The sequence below is a fragment of the Lethenteron reissneri genome, chromosome 54 (assembly GCF_015708825.2).
Source record: "Lethenteron reissneri isolate LAM-NWPU_2019-01 chromosome 54, ASM1570882v1, whole genome shotgun sequence".
NCBI classification, from domain to species: domain Eukaryota; kingdom Metazoa; phylum Chordata; class Hyperoartia; order Petromyzontiformes; family Petromyzontidae; genus Lethenteron; species Lethenteron reissneri.
The window spans coordinates 12,509,833-12,534,430 of record NC_083832.1 but is presented as its reverse complement, the minus strand read 5'-3'; the positions used below and the strand labels follow the sequence as shown (position 1 = coordinate 12,534,430).

General features: G+C 43.9%; 1 protein-coding gene across 1 annotated transcript in view; it reads left to right on the top strand.

The window, feature by feature from the left end:
- Positions 1–24,598, top strand: part of LOC133356486 (uncharacterized) — an 82,124-nt gene that overhangs the window by 33,760 nt on the left and 23,766 nt on the right. The window contains exons 10-18 of the mRNA XM_061574017.1: positions 3,324–3,434; positions 5,193–5,309; positions 8,265–8,382; positions 10,001–10,131; positions 11,901–11,972; positions 13,448–13,565; positions 14,630–14,805; positions 15,822–15,909; positions 19,846–19,972. Coding sequence (XP_061430001.1) covers positions 3,324–3,434; positions 5,193–5,309; positions 8,265–8,382; positions 10,001–10,131; positions 11,901–11,972; positions 13,448–13,565; positions 14,630–14,805; positions 15,822–15,909; positions 19,846–19,972 — 1,058 coding nt within the window. The remainder of the gene's footprint in view (positions 1–3,323; positions 3,435–5,192; positions 5,310–8,264; positions 8,383–10,000; positions 10,132–11,900; positions 11,973–13,447; positions 13,566–14,629; positions 14,806–15,821; positions 15,910–19,845; positions 19,973–24,598) is intronic.

The window sequence follows — 24,598 nt, the reverse complement described above, 5'->3', positions numbered from 1 at the left end:
TGTGTTTAGTTTATTTTTCTTCAAGACCTCCAATAAGCACGGTTGGCTACGTACGGTGCAAAAGAAGTTCAACATACATACAACTCCAAGCCATTACCATTTCCTACAGGCTCTGCAATGTGATAATACATTTAGCTCCTGCACGTAAGCTAATATCATCACTCCATTGCCATAATGGACATCCTCTAGGCGTGTTCCCTCCTTTGCTGCCACCTCATTGATATTCTAAGCCATCGTGAAACAACACTTCTCATTGTCATGTCTCTCCATGTACTGTAATCTCAAGCATGCACTTTTCCATGCTTTGTGATTTTTTTGAGTTATTATTCATGAATTTTCATTTTTTTATCTATATTTAATAACAGGAATATGCACTGTTTAAAAGTATTCCTTTTTAAGCGCATTGATACGTTGATTTTCAATATTACGTTCAGTTTTGCAAAAACACTCCAACCTACTCTCATTTACGCTTGTTTCATCATTACAGCATCTTGTCCCAGTCCGCCCTCAATAACCCCTCCATACCTACGTTAGAGTGTTTCCACCTGTTCCCTTCTACAGATATATTAATTTGTTTGCGAACATATTTTACGCCATTTATTCACGATTACGACCATTAACCATGATGCTATTTGTTTATGATTACTATATGGCAGTGCCGTTCAACTTTTTCCATTCCACAGCACACTTTTAAGCTTGCTCCATCGTTGTAGCACGCAGAATAAAATAAATCTATTCTAATGATTACCACAAAGTACCACAACTCATGAGAAACTAAGGCTCCTCCCCCACGTGCCCCCTCCCGTGGACCGGGCTCCCCGTGCCTCCTCCCCACCCCAGCGCTGGCTGCAGCCAATCAGCACACGGATGACAGCGCATTGTTGGGGGGGGAGGGGGGGCCTCTTTAATATAATTCCCACAATTCCCCGGCTTACCTGACTGCTGCGGTACATTGGTTGAGAAGCATTGCTGTGCAGGACAATCCCCACGCTAGTGCTTTATTTTATTGTCAGGATCACTGTTTGGCGTGTGGGCGCTGTTGGGATTTACACCACGGGATGGGCCTTGCGGGCGTTGTTAGTCACCACGGAGTTGCACCGCCTCGTGGGAAAGTGTTCTCTGGAATAAAAAATATCGAGAAGCACTGCAATCAGGAGAGTTTGTCGTAGCTGCATATCACCTGCCAAAACGTCAAGAGAAAACATAGACACTGACTCATAAAAATAGAACAAAAATGAAATGTACACAATGTAGTATGGTATAGAGTTCAATTTGTGTGAAAGCTGAAGGTTTATTTTATGCAGGAATTCCTCTCCATTCGGAGGCGTGGAGTTGTCCGTCGATCACAGGATTGTAAAAGGATTTGAATTCCTGTTTATGCTTAGAGCATTTATCAGGGTGTTTTCGTGTTGGTCCTTCACTATACATGAATCTCCTTAACGCCTTTCCTGAGTAAATGGTGGGGTCATTAAAATTGAGTCGATTTAAGAAGAGTTGCACTTTTTTGGTTGAGTAATGAATCCAGTTTTACTCTCACTGGCTTATTGCTCGTGTAATAACTCCAATGACAAGAATATAAGAAGACCCACTTTTATTAGTACACAATGAAGAACCCTACTATGATTACACAATAAGGTACCATAAGCTTCGTGACTGTCTTCCAGCTTGTATCTTCCTCCGAACCTCGACACTCCTCGTGCTCTCCTTATAAATCCCTCAGCCGTTTTTTCTCGAACCTTCTTGTCCTTTTCGATTTAAAGCTTTCGTGACTGCAGGGATTCATCTTCTTGGTTCTTTCGGTAAAGTCACGTAGAAGGGAAATAATAAAATAATACAAATAAACATTAAAATACAATTCTCACGACGTTTCGGCCACAACGCAAGCAGCCGTCCTCAGGTGAAGAACAGGTCTGTCGGAAAGACAGCGTCTGACCGACCTGTTCTTCACCTGAGGACGGCTGCTTGCGTTGTGGCCGAAACGTCGTGAGAATTGTATTTTAATGTTTATTTTTATTATTTCCCTTCTACGTGACTTTACCGAAAGAACCAAGAAGAAGACTTCTTGTCCTTGTTTTTACCTCTAGTCAATCCCTGTCCTTTCCCTTTAACGGGTCCTTTTTGTTCTCCCGTTCAACCCCCTTATTCTCCAATCTCTTTAAAGTCTGCCTCCTAAACAATCACCGTGGAGGCCTCTTTACTCCAACCGGAGACCATTGTTTCTTTTGAAATAGCCATTTAGGCTGCATATAGCTTGGGGTAATTTTTCGGTCATTACAATAGCAAGGATTGATACATCTGGTAGGACCCATATGATTCTTTAAAACATGGTTGTTTGGAACGTGAGCAGATGAATGTGGTTGAACAAAGGCGTCCACACTATTGTGCTATGCAACAATAACAAATGCAATTTCATCATACATTAATTTCCAATTGGTAATCATATAATAGTGAATCATCCTATTAGGTTTAAATGATCAAAGACGATCACATGATTAGTTGTATTACAATTTGTAATTAAATCATGAAAGGGAGCTCAAGACATAAAATATGTTCATAAGCTTGACTTTTACTGTAATCCAAAGATGGTATCCTGCGTCAAGATACATTTTTTTCACAATTAAAAATTACTACATTAATCATTGGCCTTTTCCGCCTCAGAACTAAGCAAAAAGTAACAACTTGCACACGAACTATCTCTTAGACGCAGGTGTAAGATGTCATCACACCACATCATGTGACCCCAACAAGATGGCAACAAAATACACACATCACTAGAAACCGATGTTACAACATAATCATTAGTGCCTCTTGAACAGAAAATGTAGAAATGTTCTGTGTGGAGAGGTAAAGACGTTGAATAAATCCTTAAAATCTACATTTTATGTTGAAGCCTGATTAAGCTTTCATCATCACCATCAGCCACTGCCTACCTGGATCAATGCCTCCTGATGTCACCAGCCTCCATGGTCCTAAAATGTCACAATCCATCTAAATCCTGCACTTGAGCTGATTTCTTTGGCCCATCTCTGTGGTGGTAACCTTCCCAGGCACGAACTCTGCCTTGGCTGCCAATTTGTTACGAGTCTGGTCTGTCACCCTTCATCTTACTTTGATGTTGGTCACACAGATGTATACATGAGCATACAAGTGTATTTTTCTTTAACCCTATCACCTCCACAAAAACAAGCCTCATTCACACAATTTTATCATCAATTGAGAGCTGTGACGTTACTCCAAAACAACAACAATCAATTTCTATGTATTTAAATAACGTTACTTCTTGTGGAATGTTATTGTCTCACTTGTGTCTTCTGCCTTTATAGCACTTTTGCAGAGGATGTTTGAGTGTCCAACATGGGATGAGTCAAGATCACAGGTGCTAAATTTGAGGTATAAGATTGTTTTGCTTCTAGCAGAACGTGGACTTGCCGGAGGTAAGATTTTTTCTAAATATAATGTATTTGTTAATTTGACTGCAGAATTGCCACAAGACCCCAACAAAAAAAAACCTGCATGCATCTACCCAGAGTGCTTGAACGTTCTGCATGTGTGCAGTGTGTGCACAACACGTTATATGTTTAAATGCAGATTTGATTGACAATTTTTATGTTTTTAATAATGGAGCTGCCAACTACTCTGCTATTTAACATTATTATTTGATATAGCAATACAGTTTTGTTATGTCTTTATTTTAATTCGAGTACTATTTCTCAATTATAAAAATATTTGTTAATTTCTTTCATGAAAAATATGAACAAAGGCTGCAGTCTATTCCCATTAAACTAAATATCACTGCATTGTCAGTGTAGGACTAACGTGTACACTTTACACCTTGCAGGCTGATTTGGGTAGTACATTCACAAAATTATTTCACTTATTACGATCAAGCTATATTGCACATTTCTGACAGCAGCTCTGCAAGTTGGCTCTGTCCTCTGAGCTGCAGGACTCCTCATTACATAGAAACAAAAATGGCAGGGCTACATGTGGGTCAGATGATGTATCATTCACCTCGTTTTGTGCAGCCGCGCGAGCAAGGAGCAAGTAGCCCTGCCCTTTTATTTCTGATTACCGATTGATTCCCTCATTATTCAGTTAGCAGAGTATAAGCAAGTATGATATAATAATCCATGTTTGTTTTTGGATGAGGACACATTGCAATTACATGCCAAAACTGTTATTAGCCTTCCACCACCCGAAAAGATTGTCACATTCACGAAGATTTACACCATTGGTACCTCATTTGCCAGTAAAAAATATTATAATTGTTTTTTTACACTTTTGTCTGGCAACAAAACTGACACCTTTTTTTACGAGGAGTCATGTTTGCATAGACCACAATACCTGCAGTCATAATGCAAACAAAAAACATAACTCTGATAATGTATGCACTGTCCTTGAAGTTGATTGGTCCACACCCGAGACAGCTTTCCTTAGAGCCTAGTCTCACATGGGTTGGACCAGATGACGCTAAAAGGCGCACAACTCAAAGACAATGCACCATCAGAGTATGAGAGCTCGGGGTAAGCATTTACACCATTGGTACCTCATTTGCCAGTAAAAAATATGATAATTGTTTTTTTCTCGGGTGTGGACCAATCTACTTCAAGGACAGTGCATACATTATCACAGTTATGTTTTTTGTTTGCATTATGACTGCAGGTATTGTGGTCTATGCAAACATGACTCCTCGTAGAAAAGGTGTCAGTTTTGTTGCCAGATAAAAGGGTAAAAAAACAATTATCATATTTTTTACTGGCAAATGAGGTACCAATGGTGTAAATGCTTACCCCGAGCTCTCATACTCTGATGGTGCATTGTCTTTGAGTTGTGCGCCTTTTGGCGTCATCTGGTCCAACCCATGTGAGACTAGGCTCTAAGGAAAGCTGTCTCGGGTGTGGACCAATCAACTTCAAGGACAGTGCATACATTATCAGAGTTTATGTTTTTTGTTTGCATTATGACTGCAGGTATTGTGGTCTATGCAAACATGACTCCTCGTAAAAAAAGGTGTCAGTTTTGTTGCCAGATAAATAGGTAAAAAACCAATTATCATTCACGAAGATGTTATCATTTGGATGTGGGTACAGTAGCTATATTCCAATGCATTTTGTAACGTAGCCATTAGTTACAAATTACATTTTATGATGTTTTTATTTGCATTACAGAATGTATTTTCTTTGTTTTTATAGAAGGAAAGGAGTTTGACAAGACTGGAGACATTGCAGGAGATCCTAAAGGAGAAATTAAACTGTGGCCCGAGCAGAGTGGCAAGGTGTACATCCCCTACAACGTCTCCATCGCCTTCAGTGAGCGCAGTGTGCACCGTCAGGCTGGGGAGACACATCCTGGAGCTCCGAGTTTTCTGTTTTGGGACGCTACCTGGGGCCAGGGGATTCATCTTCACTTACGCATACTGAGATTTCTTACACAATCTACATGGAAACTGCTGCAGAGGGCAACAACATACAGACGAGAGGAGGAGTCCAGGAAGAAGATACACCCTTATCAAGGCTTTTCACCACAACATCCGAATATATATTATCTGAACATGTGTTAGCAAATTAAACTCGTAAACATAGATGGAGAAAGCATTATACATGTTAGATATGCTGATAGTGTTGTCATAACCAGTGAAGCGGAATTAAAGGGATTATTTTATGATAATTGGTTTTTTACCCTTCTATCTGGAAACAAAACTGACACCTTTTTACAAGGAGTCATTTCGATTTAAAGCTTTCGTGACTGCAGGGATTCATCTTCTTGGTTCTTTCGGTAAAGTCACGTAGAAGGGAAGTAATAAAATAATAAAAATAAAACATAATAAAACAATTCTCACGACGTTTCGGCCACAACGCAAGCAGCCGTCCTCAGGTGAAGAGGACGGCTGCTTGCGTTGTGGCCGAAACGTCGTGAGAATTGTTTTATTATGTTTTATTTTTATTATTTTATTACTTCCCTTCTACGTGACTTTACCGAAAGAACCAAGAAGACAAGGAGTCATGTTTGTATAGACCGCAATACCTGCAGTCATAATACAAACAAAAGACATAACTCTGATAATGTGCACTGTCCTTGAAGTTGATTGGTCCACACCCGAGACAGCTTTCCTTAGAGCCTAGTCTCACATGGTGCGCCTTTTGGCGTCATCTGGTCCAACCCATGTGAGACTAGGCTCTAAGGAAAGCTGTCTCGGGTGTGGACCAATCAACTTCAAGGACAGTGCACATTATCAGAGTTATGTCTTTTGTTTGTATTATGACTGCAGGTATTGCGGTCTATGCAAACATGACTCCTTGTAAAAAGGTGTCAGTTTTGTTTCCAGATAGAAGGGTAAAAAACCAATTATATTTTTTTACTGGCAAATGAGGTTCCCATAGGGATTATTTTATGTTAAGACTTGAAGTCACGTACAGCAAATTTCATAAAAAAATTAAAATTGGTTCAGGAACACAATTTTAAAACACGGCAGACGAGCACTTATGAAAGTAAATTAGGATTTAAGTATTTAAATGAAGATGAGATTAATATGAGGATGGAGTGCAGTGTATAATGATCTGCCTGACAGAAAATGGAACAAAAGCTGAAAAGTGCACAGAGAAGCATTCATGTGGGGAATTGCAACGAGAGATGAAAATAGGAACACAGATCATGGAAAAATGCAGCTTATAGACATCATTTTACTGTGAAAAAGTAAGTGGGATGATGGCTGATGGACCGGGCTGGTGAAGTAATGGCAGTCAAAGTAGAGGACCCCGCCACTGCAGAGATGGAGCGATGAGATCAGTTCGTGCACAAATATTGTGGATTGTTTAGCAAATTATTTGCACATGACCTTTGTTTTTCTCATATTTATCCTGAACCCAACATTGTAGCATTCCTGTATGTAATTCCTATTGGACCTCTTAATGAATGTGTCATCAGCAATTCTAAGATGTTTTATTCATTAATATTTATGTATTTTCTTCTCCATTTACATTTTCAGAAAATATATTGCAATGCCACTGTGAATAACTGTGGTCAATGTGTCAGCTTCCTATCTCCCCATGTACTGTGTATGTTGCCATTTTCTTCATGTAACCTTAGTGTGGCTATTATTGGAACCGGTTTAAATATTTTCATCTCGGCTTCAGTTTGTGAGAGCTTGGATCACTGCATCAATTACTACGGAGTTGAATGCTTTTTGATAGTCTACTCAGGCGAGGCACAGTGGTAATTTAAATTGATTGGTCTTTTCCAGATGTGGTAGAGAAACCGTTCCCAATGATCTTTGTGAAACATTTATAGATGTGCAATAAGAGGCATGTGGGTCTGTCATTTTCAATTCGTTTTTACGGATTCATCATTCTATAATGGTGTTATTTTATTCCTGTGCAAATCTTTTGTGAACACGTCCGCTATTTTTTGTTAAAGCAGTGAAGTCCCGCTTATTTGATGATGTCCACAGTTAGACCATCTGGTCCAGCAGCATTCTCCTTTGCCATATTGTGAAGGGCAGAGTTAACGTCTTCCAGTGTAACATCTGACACTTCTTTCTCTTTATCTGAGATGGTCTGATTCCTGATCGAAATACATTTTTACTGAAAATATTCGTACACTTATGTTTAAGATTCAGTCTCTATCATGAGTTATGGTTGCATCATCTCCCATTTGTGAATTTCCCACAACCTCCTTTTGTCTGCTTTTGTGCTCCCATTGCTTGGATGATTTGTTCACTCATGTTTGTGTTGGGTTCTCTGATTTATTTTCTCATTATTTCGGTAATTATTTTACAAGCATCTGTGTTCAATCTTCAGTCTCGCATCTGTCTCTTTTTATGCTCCTCTTACTCAATGCGTCTTGACTGGTTTCAGTCTTCTGTTTCCTTTCTCATTTTTGGAGATTCGAATGCTTAGAGCAGGGGTGGGGAACCTTTTTCTTTGCCAAGGGCCATTTGGAAATTTATAACACAATTCGTGGGCCATACAAAATTATCAACTTAAAATTAGCCCGTTATATTTGGTCAAATATTGAATTAACTCACCCCTAATGTGATGGCTGGAACAGATCAAATGATTTTGCGGGCCTTATACGGCCCGTGGGCCGGACGTTCCCCCCCCCTAGCTTAGAGGATCAAATATATGAAATGGATTTCACCACGATAAATTATGACGATGACTCAGCATAGTGGTGAATAGTGCCTTGTGGTTTGTGCGTCTCGATTTCTTGAAAAGGTAATGCAACTCACGCTTGCCGTCACTGTGTGCAAAACATTCACCTTTCAGATGCCAGTGACAGAAAAGCCATTCAGCAGGCCATTGACGAGCTGACTGAGAAAACGTGCATCAGAATGATTCCCAAAGACCTCCAGGAGGACTACTTTTTCTTCAGAGCATTGGGAAGGTGCGTATCCGCCTCCCGGGCGTTACGCGAGTCTTGTTCCACGTAGCCCTGGCACAGGCAGCTCACACGGGGCTCTCAGCACCTAGAGCCTTGGTCTCACTTCCACAATTCCTCTATAGCAGCCAGGGCCTCCCCATGCTGCTGCGTTCCCTTTGCCCCACGACTGTAGACCTAAGCCTTTGTCGTCATGAGCACAGCGTGCTGGATAGTAGCCCAGATAACACCACAGACAGCACCACAGAGAGCAACCCGAATAGCACCACAGACAGCAGCACAGTTGGCACCACACCATCACAGACAGCATCACAGACAGCATCACAGATAGCACCACAGATAGCACCACAGATAGCAACTCAGACCACCACAGATTTCACCACAGTAAGCACTGTAGCACCACAGACAGCATGAGGTTTCCACGCCTTCGCCATCCCCACTGCACTGAACTCTCCATCGTACTCACTCATGGCAGCAAGGAGGGGGCACACGAGCCTTCTCATGTGACACGCGAGCCTTCTCATGTGACACGCGAGCCTTCTCTTGTGACACACGAACCTTCTCATGTGACACGTGAGCCTTCTCATGTGACACGTGAGCCTTCTCATGTGACACGCGAGCCTTCTCTTGTGACACGCGAGCCTTCTCATGTGACACGTGAGCCTTCATGTGACACGCGAGATGTTTCACGACAGCAAAGAGACCAGAGTCGTCAGTCTGAAATGTCTACGCCATTACGGAAATCCTAAGCAGGAAGCAATGAGGCGGTGTTGGGGGAATGGGCTGGACAGTCGAGTGTGCAGCTCACTGCCCAATCCGGTATCCTGCATGCTGTGCATTGGCCACAGATAGCCAAGTGAAAGGTCATTCTTAAATCTCAGGCGAAGGAGACCCAGAGAGAAGGGAATCATTTCTGAGGGAGTGGAGCGCCAGTCAAGATAAGGGAGTGGACTTGGGTATGTCGCGTCGTAGAAGGGATGGTCAAGAATAACAACGAGCGTCAGCCAAGGGAGGGAACACAGGAAAAGGAGAGATCCGCCACAGAGATGGAGCGGTGAATTCACCGCATGTGCAGGTGCTCCATGCATTGTTGACATCACAGGAGTGGGAGAGATGGCAGCAACTTGGGGAGGCCTTCATCCAGCAGTTGATTGATCATGACTGATGACAATGAATGTTAGCTTTCGAGCAATGACATGAAGTCACATGTAATGACGTTATCAGGATGCGTGTGCAGGGAATGTGACATCGCATTAGCCGAGAACGCTTTCCTATTTATCGTTGAATTTTATCGTTGAGTTTTAAAAACCCTTTGATTCGTTTTTCTGGATTTTTTTGGGTAAATGCCTAACAGCGACACGACTTTGGAATACAATTCAAATTACCTTACATTTATCTCTGCAAGGTTTATTGTGAGCCCCTGCTACAGACGGAAATTATTCATTAGCAAATGTAAAAAAATACCCACAACTGAAACATACTAAAATAACTGTCTCCACATAGAGTGATCCCTGTAACTGGTGCAAGAGTGCGGTGCACTAGACACGTGGCCTCTGTAAAACGTGCCCGGTGCTGTGAGGTGCCAGTGAGTGACGTCGCTGTGAAACACGCGGTTTCCCATCAGGGACTCCTCACCGCTGGGTGCCAGTGCAGGAGGAGGAGCTCGGTCCATCGCCCTGGAGCCCAACAAGGTGGACAAGAGCGTGGTGCTTAGTGAGCTCAAGCACGCGTTCGGGTTCCATCGCAACCAGCAGAGTGAGTCACTTTACAAGCGCGATACAACCTAATTAAAACGAACAGTGCTAAACTCCATAGAAAGTTGATTTACATGGTAGTGTGATTTCATATGAAGTTTAAAACGTTTTAACATCTGCATGGAGTGCAAATGAACAAATAAAAACTTGAAGCGTTCCCGTTCTGCATGAAGTTGAATCACTGTCGGCAACGTGAACGGCGCAGGCTACGTTGAAGTGCTGTCAATGACTGGCCATTACCTCTGAACCTGGACCTGACACCAATGGATGGATCAGGCCTGTGCACCTGTATGCCAATGGCCCGTGCATCGTGCCAGGCATTACTGTCAGTAATGGTGGTAAAGCAGAACTCCAGTTATCCACGTTGATATGGCGGGACCATACTGAAGATCCTGTAATCTGCGGTGCACCACGGAGGGTTAGCTTTATAATTCATTTAAAAACATTCACACCGACGTGGTGTGCCACGGATTTATACTTGCGTATGTGGCTGGAATCATAAAAAATATGTAATACACATTCAAAATCTTATACAAATCGTTTTTTACAAAAATAAATATTGTTTTTCAAGAACCACTCAATACCAACGCTTTACCACCACTATGATCGAAATGTAAATACGAGACTTGGGTGACGCTGCTGTGGTGACGATGACGATGAACGTTTATGTCTCAGCGTGTTTTCAAGCCCAAGCGCTGCTCGCACGCGGAGCGATACCACGTCGCTCCCACACCCATCGTCCGTCCCCTCTCACTCAGTTCTCATGAGCCACTCACTGCTTCGGCCATGTGAAAGTCAGAGCGTCATGACATCCGCCCTCACCGTGTTTGTGTTCGTGGGTTTACTCTCAGCTCTGTTGACGCCTCACACTGGGCAATGTATCTCACTGCCCAGTGCAATGACATGCATTGTTCTGTTGTGGTAACTTAGTTATTCCGCATCTTCTGCGCTATTTTGAGTTGCTGCATTTGCATCCATGACCAGATTTCCCTGATGCTTTTAATGGGGGTCTCGTCTGTTTATTTTAATAATCTGCTTGCGTTGACAACTTAGACGTTTTACATGCATCCCCCATTCATCTCAATGGCGATTCCAGCTTCTCCATGAAAATGACCGGTAGGTAGTGGGACAAAGCCCCTAAAAGGCTTCAGGAGAGCAGCTGGTTGTCTGTCTTGGGGGAAACTCTCTGAGCCACGAGACCCTCACTCAGCGTCGTCACTCCAAACAGTCGGCTCTCTACAAGGATTTCTGTTCGTTCTTTGCCTCGGCAGCAGAGACGCAACGTTTGACACCAGAAGTGCCGAGTCGGCAACATTGGAAGCAAGTAAAATGTGTTTACTCCAATAATAATTACCACTGCAAGCTAACAACAGTGGTCCAGTAGATAAACACGTAATAATTAGTGATACGAACGAAAAAATCCCAACAAATTAGGCCATTGTGCATTGCCAAGTAGCTCAATCCTTTAACAGCCCCTGTAAACTTGTTTACACGTTGAGCTGACTACAGGCTTAAAGGCCCAAAACGTCAAGTGACCAGTAACAAACAGCACTGATAGATATAATCGACACTTCCATGAAGAGGAATTGAACCCGTGTCGCTGATAAGCTTTGTATTGCTCTGAGATGGGTGTGATTGTGAGATGTTTTCAATGGGGAAGCAATTGACCAATCTGTATATTTTTACACAAAAAAGGAGGATCGTGTTGCATGATTCCTGATTGTTTAGGCTCCACTTATGCGATACTGAGCATGGGTGTTGATTGTCTAGATGGAAGCCATGACTGGGTCAAGCACCGAGATGGCAAAGTCTACGTTCGCTACGACGTCTGCACTGGTTTCGGTGAGTGCACCACACACAGCCGGCAGCTGTGGCTTCAGGTTGGGTCTCTGTGGTGAGAGCCTCGTTCTGGAGCTGCTTGAGCTGGCACTGCCGGCTCTACACAGGCCATCCGCACATCACTCACTCGTGGCTCGCCACATGGAGCCCTCTCCATCTCTCCGTGTCTCTCTGTCTCTCCTCTTCTTTGCCGCTCCGGCTGGAACACGCATACCACACACATGTCGGTGATGTGCACATCTTCTTGGAACGCTGGGGAGCCGGAAAAGCCCTCTGTACCAGCATGGACGGCACCATCATGTTCACCTTCTGAAGCGCTTGCTCGTCGCCATGGCGTGCGCGATGACTTCTCTTTTGTGTTGTGCGCGGTGCATTTAGCGCCACAGCGCGTGGACTTATAGCGTTTGTTATTTGTTTGCTGGTGACTGTGTATTTCGTATCGGAATCGCCTCCAGTGCTGTTGCTGCTGGCGGCAATAAAAGTTGTTTAAAAGTCTCTTTTTCTACCTCTGTCTCCTAGTCTCTCAGCATTTATCTTAATTCTCTATTCATGTCACTCCATTCATCTTTGTGTCTCTATCTCTGTGCCTCTCCATGTCTGTCACTCTCTTTCTCTCGGTCTCTTTCTGTGTCTCAGTCTCTCTCTTAGCTCTCCATATGCGTCGGTCCATGTGGCAGTATCTCTGCATCCCTGCCTACCTGTCCCTACCTCAATCCTTATATCTTTAAGTTTTTCTCCCGACCTCTTCATGTCTCTCTTTGTCTCGCCATACCTCTGTGTTTCTCTTCGTATCTTTCCCTCTCTTTTTGTGTCTTTCCTTGTGTTTCTCTCGGTGACTACCTCTGCCCATCTCTCTGTGCCGCTGGTGCTACCAATGCCATCATAATAATTACTGTATACTAAGCCTCATCCATCATTATTGTCATCACCCCCATTCTATTGCCGTGGTCCACTCTCTCTATCCCCCATGCCCCGCCCACTTTCCCCACGCCCCGCCCACTCTCTTGACCCTGCTGCTCTCTCCACAATCACCATCATCTATTGCCAGACATCATCATCCCCATCTCGTTTACGAATATTAACTTCCACCACCATCATCACCATCATCTATTGCACAATCATGATCAATAATTGTCATCATACCCATTAACAACATCATCTGTCATCATTAATCAACATCATCCATTCCCATCATCTGCATTATCTCCATCATCGTCTCCAAAGACCCCTTCCCTCATTCCCTGCTCCACTCCACAACCAAAATGAAAGTGCACGATTCTAGAGCAATTCTAATACGACCACAGTGCGATTCTAATATGAGTACAGTGTGATTGTAATATGAACAGTGTAATTCTAATACTGGTATAGCGGGATTCTAATACAGGCATAGTGCGATTCTAATACGAGTGCCGTGTGATTATAATACAGGCGCCGTGGACTGTAATGTGATTGTAATGTAACGTGATTATTATCTTTAGGCACCAATGACAAGGAGAACATCCAGCAAGCAGTCAACGAACTTGCAGAGGAAACCTGCGTCCGGCTCATGCGGAAAGACAACCAGGAGGACTACATCAACTTCCAGGCCCTGGACGGGTGAGCAGCAGTGAGCGGCGTGCAGAGAGATCGTTGTGTGGAGAGAACGGCAGGGTTCACACAGCGAGGGGGTGTGGGGAGAGAGGGGAGCGTGGAGAGAGAGCATGGGATGAGCGTGTGGGGAGAGAAAGAGAGAGCTCGGCATGGCAGTGGAAAATATTCAATCAGAATATCTGCCAATCTTTGTTTAAATCCAAGTTTTTCTGCAAATTTAATCCCAGTTTTTCTCTCGGCATCATGAGATAAAGTATCCCTTTGGATTTCTTGCAGAGGAGCGCAACTCTTCGCATTAGAGAATGGGCTACAGAAGTGGTATCACATAACTACCTCTGAGATCACTTCATGTGACCTGTGATCCACACAGTAGTACAATGCACTTTCCCACCTGATCTGCATATGACATATGATAGTGCAGCTAATATTTTCATTCTCCAAAATTGAAATTCGCCAATTTAAGTGCAAATTCGTAATTACAGGGAGGAGCCCAAAGGATAAGAGGATTCATACCATGGATAGAGTGGAACAGGGGAGGATTTCCTGGAATTACAGCTTCTGAGGTTTCACTTGCAAACAGAATTGGCTCTTACCTGGTGCTAAAATGGCTGGTTTACTGTATTTTAATGTAATATATTTAATACGCACAGTTAATGTGCTACAATACCTGTGTTCACATGCACGATGTAGCTGTAATTTACTTGTGCAGCTGCACAAGTAACTTGCAGTGCAGCATTGATTTGTTCAGTGCAGGACGAATCTCATGAAGGCATTTTATTCTGTTGAGCAGAATGCACGTTGGTCACGGCACAGTGAAACCTAGAAAGCCAAGGGAGTATTACAGACTGAGTGGACCTCACAGAGTGCACTCCCATACGGAGTACAGAAGCTGACGTTTAACCCGCACCTGCGATTATCACGGCTGGCTACGTACGGTTCAATACAACACCTTCACTCAGCCACGATGGTCACAATACTTTACTTTGAAGGTCACGATGCAGGCTCATCATGCACACGTCACGAGAGCCATAGGGGTCATCGTGAACGTGGATGGGATTTGTCCTCCCCAGGAGCTGGTCGTTCCTGGGCAAGAAGGGAGGGGCTCAGTCCGTGTCCTTGGAGCCCGGGAAGGTGGACAAGGGCACGGTTCTGCACGAGCTCATGCACGCGCTCGGCTTCCACCACGAGCACTGCCGCAGCGACCGCGACCAGCACATCAAGGTCCACGAGGACAACATCGAGGAATGTGAGTGGTGCCATGAGAGTGAGAAAGGCATCCAGGGTAGGGGTGCTATTCATTACTATCACTGCCTTGTACTGACATACAGCATATTGTCAGTTTAACGAGGAGCTCACACGTGAGCTCAACTGCTGCACGGTGTGAGCGTCGCTCGTACAGCGCCCCCTGCCGTGCCACAGGGTTGAGGCTGCAGGGGTTCTCTACTCTCCCTTGCCGCTTCTCAGCTGCGCACCGCTGTGTACAGGAGTCTGCTGTGCTCTTGTGTAAGGTTGACCGGGAAGTACTGTTACCATTTCACTATAATACATCCTGTACCTATTAGGTACGTGTAGGGAACAGCACGGGGTCTATAAGTGCTGCTAGGCACTCCACAGCGGTATGGGCGAGTAGTGGGGACCAGGTTTCACACTGCAACCACATCCAGTGACGAGACAATGGTGCTTCTCTCAACGGGCCTCAATTTTCGGCTGGTTTCTATGATCACAGCTCCCTCTGTATATGTGTCTTGTATTGTCTGTTGATTGTCAGCGTAGTCGAGCTAACTCGTGATCTCATGGAGGTGGCGGTAGCTCCACTGGTAACTGGAGCTCGTGTCCACGCGGCTGCATGGCTGTGCTTCAGACTGCGTGTGCGGTCGCGCGTTCACATGCGGCTGGGCGGCGTCGCACTCACGGCGCTCGCTCCACACGGCGACGCTCGAGCAGCGTCCCGCTCGGTCCATCACCTCGTTAGAATCAGTAACGAGTACCACTTCATGGGAAGTCCACCACAGAAATGTGGAATTTCCCCCACTGACTCAGAGCCAGCAGTGGATATAAGCGCCGCTCCACACAGTTGATCTGGAGATGCTTCAATGTCATCTAAATAGCGCAATGCAAGATTCACAATTACGTGACACAAACACTACCACAACAATCTGTGTGTGCTCTTGGTATAACCGTTAACAGGATTAAACGTGTTAAGATGCCCGCATTAAGGCATTGTTTCTAATCGTGAGAGCTCCTTGTGCCTGCTGCCTGCAGATGATCTAGGGCAGTTCAAACGGCTGGAATGCAGTGGCTCTGGAGAAGATCTGCCCTACGACTACCTCTCCATCATGCACTACGGCAGGTGGGCCTCCACAGGTTGTGTGGCCTTCACTAATGTCAGCGCTTCGCCCGTTGTTACACACAAGCATCGTGCGCTCTCTTAGAGGATTGTGGATAATAAAATAATAAACACTGGCATCTGTCTCGAGGCCACGCATGTAAATAGACTCAAGGTTTAGAGAAATCAAACAAAACGCGCTTTGGGTGACAGAACTAACTTAAACTTATGAGTCTCAAAAAGTAAAACCTGCGCAGGGTTACCTGCTTCAGCAATCCTGCTGGAAAACATTTGTGTGGAGGCCTGTGAGATGGACCCCAGAACGTGATGTAGTTCATGTTTGTGGTGCTGGTGATGAAACAGACCCTTGTCTGGAAGTCATCGTGTGTATTGATTTAAAATAGCCCACGGACTGTTCATCAGAATGTTTACACGTTAAGTACAGTTGTGAGAGTCGCGTCACGAGACTGAGAAATGAGCGCGGCGCTCCTTCAGTCTGCAGAGCACCGCTCGGTGTGCACGGTCTCCCTCATCACAGAGCACCGCTCGGTGAGGCCACGCCCCCCTCCGTGAGGCCACGTCCCCCCCCCAGTGTGTGAATCTGGCTCTGACAGTTGCCAGTGCCTCCCCAGCCAAAGACCTCACCGCACATCACTAATTACTGACTATATAATACAGTACAATGTGTCATACAGCAATTATACAATGTATAATACAATGGTCAGGGAAAGCCTCTTACACATCACAGTCTTAATGTCTGCATCTCCATACCTGCCAACCCCTAATCAGTGCCGACCTTCTTACAGACCAATTTAGACCTTATTGGTCACGCCGTGCTCTTAAAAATCTCAACGTTTATCCTACAAAGTCCCATCACAAGGGAGAAACACAAACAAACAAAAATTATATATTTTTGCCCGTCTTGAAACGGCTGTACGCCGTATGGACCTGAAAACTCAATTTCCCTGTACAACAATACGGGTAAACTGCATGAGTTGACAGCTATGACATCTCAAATCTCCCACGCAAGATCAGCAGAGCTGTGTTAACTTAAATAGGTGAGCATCAGAAGGGAGGAGAGCAAAATTCGATGTTGTACTGTACTGGGGTTCTATGCTCCCATGTCTATGCTCCATACGTTCTTCAATTTGCACGTACAAGCGTGGTGAAGCATGGCCAAACAACCCCTATGACCTGCATGGTTTGGGGAGGCCCTCATCCAGCAGTGGATTACTCGTATATATTGTTTGCATTAGACAGTATATACGAGTAATCAGAATCGTCATGGAGACTGGAGGAATCCGACAAGAGGTCGTCTATAAATGACATCACGCACCTAGGGGGGGGAGGGGGGTCAGACATTTGTGACGCCGTGTGACGAGGGGGGGAGGGTGGGGTAAAAAATCGGCCAAAATCGCGTGACGTCATTTATGGACGCCCCCTCAGCTGTGAAGCTCTTTTTCACAGATGTCCAGTATGCGCAGGCCAGAAAATATTGTTCTTGTGCAATGAAAATATAAAATGTACTACATTTAAAATATATTAATATACTCTATAGCGTAATGTTATAGTACATTTAATTGACATTGAATATACACTAACTCTATTCTAGTGCATTTCATCATCGTCATTATCAGCCATGATTAATCCACCTCTGGATAAAGGCCTCCACTACCCATCACCATGAACCATGGCCCATTGAAGTAATAGTCCACTTAGCTTCTGCGCACGAGCAGATTTCCTCGCCCCATCTTTGTGGCGGACGTCGAGCCTCCACCACCGGCCACCATCCCTTCCAGCAGCGTGTCCTGGCCAAGCCCACTTACTTCTGTCTCCAATGTGATGATGTTCTCTAATCTGTGTTCCTTCATCCGTCTCACAATGTTATTCCAAGCATGCACCTTTTATTTCTGAGTTGCACAATTTTCAGATGTAGTTCCATTGTCTTCGTTACCGTAACGACCATGTTTCTGATCGGTATGCGTAACCGGTAATCCGCTCTGATGAAAGACGTTCTCCTCTAGGCACATGGGCTATTTGCGTTACATTACCAAACTCGGCTTTCCAAATCACTCGAGCCCATGTTCATTCTCCACTTGAATTATTTTTATTATCTTGGTCCTCATAGAATAACTGTCCCAGGTACAAAAATTCTGATGTTTTCTAGCTGGGTCCCTCTGACAAATATCTGCAAATGTTTAGTGAATTTGTACATGACGTTTGTTTTGCTCATATGGATCCTGTAGCCTTCACTATTAATTACTACCTTGCCTTTCTTGTAGTTTGTTCCCATTGGAGGTTATCTCGTGTTTTTTTTTTCACTTTATAGTTATGCCTTTGTTTTTCCAATCCAATTTTCAGAAAAATTTTCTTATGTGGCTGTAAATAACACAGCATTAAAATACATTCTATATATATAACTGTTACAACAAGAGTTTATTTAAGTGGTGATGGGCAAGCAGGCTGGGTCTGAGCTGGAAAGGAATTCCATCCCCGGACTCAAGCACGTAAGTTGTGTTAATAGGGAGAGAGAGATTAGGGAGAGAGATTAGCATAAAATGAGCTTCCGTCACCGCATAAGGGTATCATCCCCACATATGCGCACAACAGCAGTGTTAATGGCAGATTAGCACTATGTTGATGGGAGAGATTAGACAGGGAGATTAGGGGGATTCACTTTCACTCACACACACGTGTGCGTGCGTACATGCAAAAACATTCCCTCCCAGCACAAGGCTGACTCATTACATCTCGTGGAGGATCACTCCGCTGAACACAATAGTTCCATGGTTCAGTTTGCAAGTGCAATTACGCGTTCCCAAGAAAATGTTAAAAGATAAATATCTTATTGGAGCTGGTTCGTAAGTGCAGATCTTCGTAAGTCGGGTGTTCGTAAGTCGAGGCCTGCCTTAATTTAATGTATATTAAAAATCACGTAGCTTTGCATGTGTAGTGAGTTCAACTGAGTCGCAGACGTACTCTTAGGAGGCAACACATTTATTAATACCAACACAAAGGGGTAACTGCCCCTTAACCGGATAACAAGTGATAGTGGTGGAACCACCAGGCTAACTACACTAATTACACCGTAACTAGCTACGTGACCACCAGGCTAACTACACTAATTACACCGTAACTAGCTACGACAGATCGGACGACAGCTTGGGTCCCGGTCCACGTGTTGGTGAATGTAGATTCTTCAGGATGAACAACAGCAGCCGGTCCCTCTCTGGGACCTGGCTTATATCCTCTGGCTCCGACCTTGGCTACGCCCACCTTAGAGAATCCTCGAGCAGGATCTCGGACCTGACACGCGACCACCCCTAGCCCCCACCTGGGGGCCCTGTGTAGACTTAACCGGTCAAGTGTCCTTCGGGGTTAACCAGAGTGCCATGGCCCTTAGTAACCCCATACCCATGGCCGGCACTCTCACACCCTATCCTGTAGGGGTCGGCACTGCACGCAGAGCGTGGTGCCATTCAGCACTGCCAGTCAGCGCTCACCGAGCCCCTCTAGGGCCGGTACTGCACCCACATACGTGGTGCCCGCGATGTCAATACATCGCACGCCGTGCCTCTCTTGGGCCGGCATTACACAGTGACATCCGCAATGTCACTCCACATGCTGACTGCAGTTTGGCAGGAGGTGCTGCCACATGTGCCTTTCTCTACCTGCAGGCACTGACTGTAAAAGTTTCAGCTTCAATGTAGCACACAGATTTGGATTCAGTGAATCCTTAAAATGTCCTATAACAGCATCGAATCAGAATCTGGCATCAGATTTACCCCATGCCTAATTAAAACTCAACAGGTTTTTGTTTGGCAATAACATATGTTTGACTTGAAAACGAGCTGTTGACAGTAAATAATTAATTACACATCTATGAACTAACCGGTAAACGGTTTAGAGTGGTAACCAGTCACACAAGTCCAGTGTGTAACACTCTGATCTCCTCTCCAGGTACGCCTCGTCCTCGGATCACATGAGTGAGACGATTACCCCCACGACAGCAGCTAGAGCTCCCATCGGCCAGAGGAGCGGCCTCAGCCCCCTGGACGTGCTCAGGGTGCAGCACAAGTACCAACCGGTTCGTCACCTCGGGCCTGATTCCGCGTTTGAGATCTTTTTGCACAGTTGCTGAGTACAAAGGCCAGTAACAAATAGCACGTTTGAAGGTTTAATACATGATTTAATGCCGACCTTTAATTTAACAAGTTTACAAGAATGTATGCAAAGGGACCAAATGATTAAATTCCAAAGTCAATGAGTGTGAGGGACGAAAGAGATGTACAAGTCGTTTGACCTGCAGTGTGGTGGTTAAACACAGTGTGGATGACACGAACAATCTGGCTTTTAAACTCGGCATGGGTGGAGGAATTATTAAGTTAAGTAATCATTGTATTAACGATAGAAGAATTATAAGGAGGAAATGAATTGACGGCGAGTAGATGAATCAGTAAGTACTGAAGAATCAGTCAATCTGATTGCTTGCATTGAATTATGTCCAGTGCATTGAGGTAGGAACTGGTTGCTGAACCGCAGACATGACGACAGGATTCTAACCTCAGCCAAATTTGTGCTTTGTGTAGTCGCAATCATTGTGAGACATTCAATAAGCCTTTGGCACAGATAAGAAAACCAACCTTCGATGCCTCCTTAGCCATATTAGCAATATAGCCATTCAATGACAGGTCACATGAGACTATTACGACAAGCAGATTCATGTTAAATATCTGCACATTCGGCAGTGAATAATATATTACCTCCATATAGGAATGGGTTTTTTCCCTTTCTGGAAATAAAATAGGCGTTAAGATGTTAACACACCAAACTGAAACCTTTTGCAAGGAATGTTTCCATTAACCACTTGTACTTGTGAACATGCAAACAAAAAAACATGCTCTGGTAGTATATGCATTGTCTTTGAACATGATGTCCTAATTAAAAGGAGACCTGATGGTTCAATGAGTCACTCTGTCTACAGGAAAGCGACCCATACGGATGCTTACCTAAAACCGGATTCCCACCATCATCCATCCCAGAAGAATTCCCCATAGAGCCCAATGCATCTCCGACCAGGAACACATTGCCAGTGAACTCAAACACGTACGCCATGCTCTTAAGCTAATGGTTACTCCGACTACACAATCCGCAAAGCCATCGCTCCAACCATCAAGAAGGATCCTGTTGAGGAGCCTTTCAAAACCATCACCTTACCCGACATTGCTGGGGTCACAAAAAAGATCTCCAAAATCCTGATTAAACACAAGATCCAGGTCCGATTCAACACAGTACATAAAATCTGTGATCTGGTCCCGTCTGTAAAAGATGTGGTTCCAGACAAAAAAACATGCTCTGGTAGTATATGCATTGTCTTTGAACATGATTACTTGCAAAGGTTTCTGTTTGGTGTTTTAACATCTTAACCGCATTAATTGATCAAACCAAACAGTTCTCGTTGAAACCTTCTGCAGCCAGGCCACCAAGATTATATGGCCTTTCAAAGATACATAAAGAAGATACGCCTCTTCATCCCATTGTCTCTACTATCAACTCCCCCACCTATAAACTGGCTCGTTTTTTGTCTGAAATCCTGCGGCCTTTCACTGGAAAACCCACCTCTGCGGTACTAAACTCTACGGACCTGGTATCGACAATCAAGGGAATTTTCCTGTCCCCAGACGACCTGCTTGTCAGGTTTGATGTGGTTTCCTTATTCACCAAAGTTTCTGTACCTGACACCATCCTAATCATTGAAGACTTGGTTCATCAAGGACTGAAAACTGGGGTACCCCCCCTGGTGAGACACTACTTAACCAATACATACTTCACCTGGAATGGAACTTTCTACAAACAAACTGAGGGCACCCCAATTGGCTTCCCCCTATCTCCGGTTGTAGCCAACGTGTTCATGGAGAAATTTGAGACTGACGCCATCCAGACTGCCACTCTACGCCCGACCTTATGGAAGAGGTACGTAGATGACACTTTTGTCATCTGGCCACATGGCCGGCCTGCTCTAGACCAATTCCTCGACCACATCAATTCCATACACCCAGCCATCAGATTCACCATGGAAGTCGAAAAAGATGGCAAGCTACCCTTTTTGGATGTCCTAATTAAAAGGAGACCTGATGGTTCAATGAGTCACTCTGTCTACAGGAAAGCGACCCATACGGATGCTTACCTAAAACCGGATTCCCACCATCATCCATCCCAGAAGAATTCCCCATAGAGCCCAATGCATCTCCGACCAGGAACACATTGCCAGTGAACTCAAACACGTACGCCATGCTCTTAAGCTAATGGTTACTCCGACTACACAATCCGCAAAGCCATCGCTCCAACCATCAAGAAGGATCCTGTTGAGGAGCCTTTCAAAACCATCACCTTACCCGACATTGCTGGGGTCACAAAAAAGATCTCCAAAATCCTGATTAAACACAAGATCCAGGTCCGATTCAACACAGTACATAAAATCCGTGATCTGGTCCCGTCTGTAAAAGATGTGGTTCCAGACATACAGTACCCTGGCGTCTACAAACTAAGTTGCCTCTGTGGTAGCAGTTACATTGGAGAAACCAAACGACATGTCTCGGACCGCATCCGTGAACATAAAGCAGACCTGAAACACGGTAGGACAAACACCTCAGCCGTGGCAGATCACTGTTACAATTCAGTGGGCTCACATGACATTGATTTCTCCAAGACAGAGGTTCTCTGCAAGCCATCTGGCTACCATGAGAGATTCGTTCATGAGGCGATCCACATATACAAACACAGAGACAATTTCAACCAAGAAGATGGATTCTGGCTCAGAAATCATTGGAAGGACGCAATAAACCATTTCGGATCTTAACTGATTGTGTTCACATTTACGGTGACTTTCAGACCTCAGTCCACTCACTGGCATGACTATATATCTTGTATTCTCCGCAGGGAATGGATTCTTTGCTCCGCTGCAAGTCTCCTACTACCACTCTTCCATTGACATATTTCGTTGCTTCCTCTTAGTATCTTTCACTCGACGGTCAATGGTATAGTGTATAGCAGATTGTATAATAATAAATAGTATAAAATTGTAATGTTTAATACAATGTATAAGGCAATATATAGTATCGTAATTGTATAGTGAATATACAGCAGTGTGATATACAGTAGGGTGGATAGAATAATACATAGTGTAATATTACACTATGTATTATTCTAAGGTATAGGGTGGTGTATAGTAATACAGTATATAATTTAATGTTGGGTTTGTCTATGGCAGCATATAGTACGGGGTAGACCCGTGTGATGTAAAAGAAAAAAGTTTAGCTGGAAGCATATTATATTTTTTGCGACATAGAATTGTAATGTATTACTTACTGTTAGTAGCTCAGCTTATTGGAGAGTATATTTAGTATACTGATGATACTATGTAGTTTATACTTTAGTGTTTTTTACGTGGTTGTTTAGTTACTGCAACTACATACTATTAACATTCCTTCCCTTTATTAATGCTACCCCTATCCCCTCCCTTTGATGCTGCTAATCCTGCATAATATGACTTTGAAAACCCCCCGCCCACCTCCTACGCATTTCACAAGTAGTAATAATCACATACCTGCATTTCCCATAAATATGCTAAATTCCTCATGATATGCGAATTCTTTTGTCAAGGCGCCCTTCCCCCCTTCCAACCCAGCTTAAATAGACGCTCCAAGCGTGGTGGTGTTTCATTCAGACGCTGTCTCCCCGACAGACCTGGTCTTCACCTGAGGAAGGCTGCTTGCGTTGTGGCCGAAACGTCGTGAGAATTATTTTATCATGTTTTATTTTTATTATTTTATTACTTCCCTTCTACGTGACTTTACCGAAAGAACCAAGAAGATCTTAACACCTGTTTTATTGCCAGAAAGGGTAAAACCTATTCTTATATTTTGATACTGTCAAGGGAGGTCCCATGATATATTACTTCCAGCTTGTGATTTAAGTGGTGCATGAAGTGTCCAGTTATCTGCAAAGAGTGGATCATACGATGAATGGAAGATGAGTAATTTATAAATAGATGAAATACAGTAATGCCAGAGACAAAACAGATCTTTGCATAACACCGGACTTGATGGTGAAGGTATCAGATTGTCTACCATCAACTACTGCAGTGCTTCGCAACCGGTTTGCCTTCTTGCACAAATCTGCCACTCAAAGCGTCACTACCGCTCGCCACACTCAAAAATATACTGAGACACTGGTATAAAAAGACACAGGCCTGTACGACACTCACACAGACACAAATACACTTGCGCAGTGTGGCAAATTCTTATCACGGATTTTGGCAATCTCCACTTGAATTCCTTGTTCTCAGTAACATTAGTGTAAGCAAGGGATTGTCAATTCTGGCTATTTCACAAGGGAAATTCGTGGTGCATGAGTCCAGCAGCAACTTAACAAAGACACATGCATTTATCTTGCAGAGAGTGAGTTCAGGGTCTTAAACGAAAAACACAAATCGATTAAATAAATGCGAATATAATATGAGAACAAGAGCAGCAGAAAAAAAGTTTAATACAAGTAAAAGTAAGTTATATGTGTTAGTATTAAAGGGACATGAACACACAAACATTGAAAAAAAACCAGTACAATAAAAAAAACACGGTGCAACACGGTGATGTTTTGCTTTAGTGTACTGTAAATATTGAGCAAGCTCAAAAGTGTGCCATGATATGAAAAA